Genomic DNA, 3,633 nt, shown 5'->3' with positions numbered 1-3,633 from the left:
CCCACCCCCCCCCCCCCGGGACACTTACAGATGCCACTAGTCACCTCCAAGTGTTTGCATGTGCAGGGCCCGTTGCCTGGATAACCTCTGGCCCCTCAGTCTGGCTCACTGCCCACTCCTCCTACCTTTTTTCACTTTCTGTAGGACTCCTGCTCCCTGCCCTCAGTTCCTGGTCCAGCTGCTCCTCTTGTCCCTGCAGACAGCACCATCGTACCTGGTGGCATAGCTGTCTCCCTGCCCCCACTGGTGGGTCCCTAGAGCAGGGCTGGCGAGTGCTTGATCCCAGCCGTGTCCCAGCGCCCAGCCCTGAGAAAGTGCCTTGTACATACCCAGCCACCCTGAGAGGTGCTGAAAGTGAGCTAAGGCCGTCAAGGGCCCCTCTCAAGGACACAGTGTGAGGGTGAAGAGAGGGCCACGAAGCCACGTCAAGGACCCCCCTCAAGGATGCAGTGTGCCTCTCAAAAAAACAAAAAAGAAAAGGGGAAAAGAGGACCAGCAGTTAGCGTAATGGCTATGTCGCTGGACTCCCATGTAGTCGACCGCGGTTCACATCCTGGACCCGGTGGCTTACACTCACGCCGGGCGTGTGTGTGTGCGTGCTCAAGATCCTGAGAGGAGAACGGAGGAGAAGGGATTGCGATGTGGCCATCCCCCCTAGGGGGTGATTTCTTGCTTTCTGTCTCTCTCTGTTTGTCTGGCGAGCGCACACTCCCTATAGCAAAGACCTCTCAAAAAAAAAAAAAAAGATGCAATGTGAGGGTGAAAAGAGGGTCGTCAAGCCACCTTCCATCCAGCCACATTATTGCCTGGCTGTGTGGCCTTGGACAATGTCCTGTCACCCCTTGAGGTCTCAATTTCTCCATCTCTCACATGGGATGACCATACAGGGCTCTTCTGAGAATGATACCACAAGAACACACAAAGGCCTTGGCAGATAGGAAATTCCTGGCAATCCCTTAAACCAGAGCCTAGGGGATGGGTCAAGAAATGAAGGGAAATTGAGGCCAGCAGGTAGCATAATGGTTAAATCGCTAGATTCCCGCATGGCTGATGGCGGTTCAAGTCCTGGACCCGGTGGCTTAAAAAAAAAAATCATACCAGGTGTGTGTGCGTGCGTGCCCAAGATCGCAGAAGGAGACTGCAGGAGCTGGAGGAGAAGGGATTGCAGCACTACTATCCCACCTGGAGGGTGATTTCTCACTTTCCCTCTTGCTGTCTCTGTCTCTCTCTCTCTCTCTCTGGCAAACACATGTGCCCTATGGCAAAAATCTCAGGAAACAAACAAACAAACAAACAGCTTCTTGCTGTTCTCTAGCCAGGGACCCCAGGCTCCATGGGCCCTTTGCACGTGAGTTCATTCCACCTAAAATACTCTTCCCACCATTTATTTCATGTCCCCCAATACCACTCTCTGGGGGAGGCTTTCTCCCAGGTACTGTTCTGTCATTCTATTCAACACTCTCCCAACACCTGTCCCCTGCATGCCCTTTCGATATTTGTTTAGTTGCATGATTTCCATCTCCCCTGCTAGACTGTCTACCCCTTGAGGGCAGGAACTCTCGTTTTTTTTTGTTTATGGTTGTATTCCTGGCACCTAAAACAGAACCCAGCCCAGAGTAGGTAGGTGCTCAGTATTTAACGAACGAATTGCAAATCGTTGAGGGAGGGCCAGTGTGAGATGTACCCTTCGGTTGGGGAAACTGAGGCACGAACCCATGGCAGGCATCCCTGACTACCTAGTCTTTTTCTAGCCACTAGAGGGTACAAGCGTTTCGGCCCATTGGTTCAGGAGTAGGACTCCCCAAGGGAGCTGAGACGGACGGATGGAACAGGATACACCTGGGAAGAAGCAGGCTCGGGGCAGGGAGCGTGGGATGCTGAAAACAATGCCTGGACCCAATTGCCGTGCTCAGAAAAAAATAGTTAGGCCAGCCTGAGTTCAAGTCCCAGCTCCCCGCCGCCCAGTGGGATGCTGAGAGGCTCCCAGGGTAACTGCTTCCACAAATGTAAGATTGCAAGCTAAGCGGAATGCAGTGAAGGGGTGGGACCCACGTGGAATGAAATCCCCATACAGCCCAGGCTGAATGATTTTGGTCTCTCTGTGCCTTGAGATGCCTTTTTGGGACCACAGGCCCATTCTCTTACCAGAAATGCCACCTCTGCCATCCAGGATGTCTCGGGGACCGTCCTTGGTGACAGGCAGGTAACGGGTGGACCGGAAGATGCCACCTTCCCCCTCAGCAGCTTCGACCCCACCCTCGATGTCTTCCCTCGGCGCTGGGCCAGGCAGTCTCTCTGGGCCTCGAGGACGATCCGGGGCGGCCAAGCCACCTGCCAGGGGACCCTCCATTGGGACTTTCTGTTTGGCTCCACTCAGCTGTTGGACTGGCTCAGCAGGACATTGTGAGTCTGGGGATAGAGAGAGGGAGGCATTTAGGTGGGGGTAAGAAAGGGTCTCTGCCTCAGTTTCCCCTCTTCCAAACTCTCGTTTTTTTACCTTTGCAGCTCCTCGCCTCAGTTTACCTCTCAGCCCCGGCGAGCTAAGCCAGAGGTGTTGAGGGCCCACCTACACATATTAGACCCCGAGAACACGCCACGGTCTCCCCACAGTTCACGGCTCTCTTCACAGATCCTCGCTGCCTCAGTTTACCCCCTTTGCACACACACACCCTCAGCTACTTCATCCTCGCCCTCCTTCATCCTAGCCCTTCTGTCGGTGCCTGCCTTCATTCACACCCAGATGCACGTTCCCGAGGTGTGCCCCCACGTCCACGCACACTCACACCCTAAGGCCGAGCTCCGTTCTCTCAGTACACATCCCTCCCACTTTTACACACTGTCTCAAGTGGCCCCCTCGTTACCCCTGCACTTTCCCACACCCCAGCTCTTCCCCCCAGCCACCACCACCACTACCACCACCACCACCATAGGGTTCTCTCGCATTAACCCCTTCACCCCCGCTCGCGGCCTCAAGTGACCCCACTATTAACCCTTTGGCTACTCCCCTCCCCCTTACACCAACCCTCATGCATACCCAGCCTGGGTTCCTCCATCTCCCACCGCCCCCCACCCCCACCAAGATTGCTCTCGTCCGCGGGCAAAATAGAATGATGGGGCCCCTGGTCCAGAAATGAGGACCCTAGGGAGGTGGGGGGCTGTCCTCTCCACCTATAAATACCTTCAAGGTAACAGCAGAAAGTGAAGGGCAGGAATGAGGCGCCCTCCCCAGGGAGATGGTGGGGAGGCTGGGCCCAGGCAACCGGGGCGGGGCCGGGGCTCCAGGCCTGTTTGCAGGCGCTGCCCTCGGGGGGCCTGGGAAACGCTGGCAGTCTGGCTGGGGGTCTCTGCCCAGGCCCGGAGGAGGCACCTGCGGGTGTCCACCGGGTGGGCACTGTCCGCGGGGAACGGGCGGGACCGCAACTTCGGAGCACTTTGGCAGCGTGGGAAGGGGGCTCCAGCCCCGGACGCCCCCCAGGGGTCGCAGAGGTGGGGGCTGCGCCGCGTTGGCGCGCCCCGCAGGAAGCCAGGGTCCTGGGGATGCGCCCTCCGCCCGTGCACCTCGGGGCTGGAGACCCCGTGGGACACGCCGAGGTAGGGGGACACCTGCCCTAAGACCCCCTCCCCGCCCCCCAC

At 57.4% G+C, this 3,633-nt stretch overlaps 1 protein-coding gene across 1 annotated transcript in view; it reads right to left on the bottom strand.

Moving 5' to 3' along the window:
- WIZ (WIZ zinc finger) overlaps window positions 1–2,399 on the bottom strand; it is a 34,709-nt gene extending 32,310 nt beyond the window's left edge. The window contains 1 exon segment of the mRNA XM_027765864.1: window positions 2,146–2,399. Within this exon segment, the coding sequence (XP_027621665.1) occupies window positions 2,146–2,350 (205 nt within the window). The 5' untranslated portion in view covers window positions 2,351–2,399.
- Window positions 2,400–3,633: the final 1,234 nt, after the last annotated feature.

The sequence above is a fragment of the Tupaia chinensis genome, unplaced genomic scaffold, assembly GCF_000334495.1.
Source record: "Tupaia chinensis unplaced genomic scaffold, TupChi_1.0 Scaffold139785_1, whole genome shotgun sequence".
NCBI lineage: Eukaryota > Metazoa > Chordata > Mammalia > Scandentia > Tupaiidae > Tupaia > Tupaia belangeri.
Note: the sequence above shows the minus strand (reverse complement) of the source record. Positions and strands in the feature narration are given on the sequence as shown.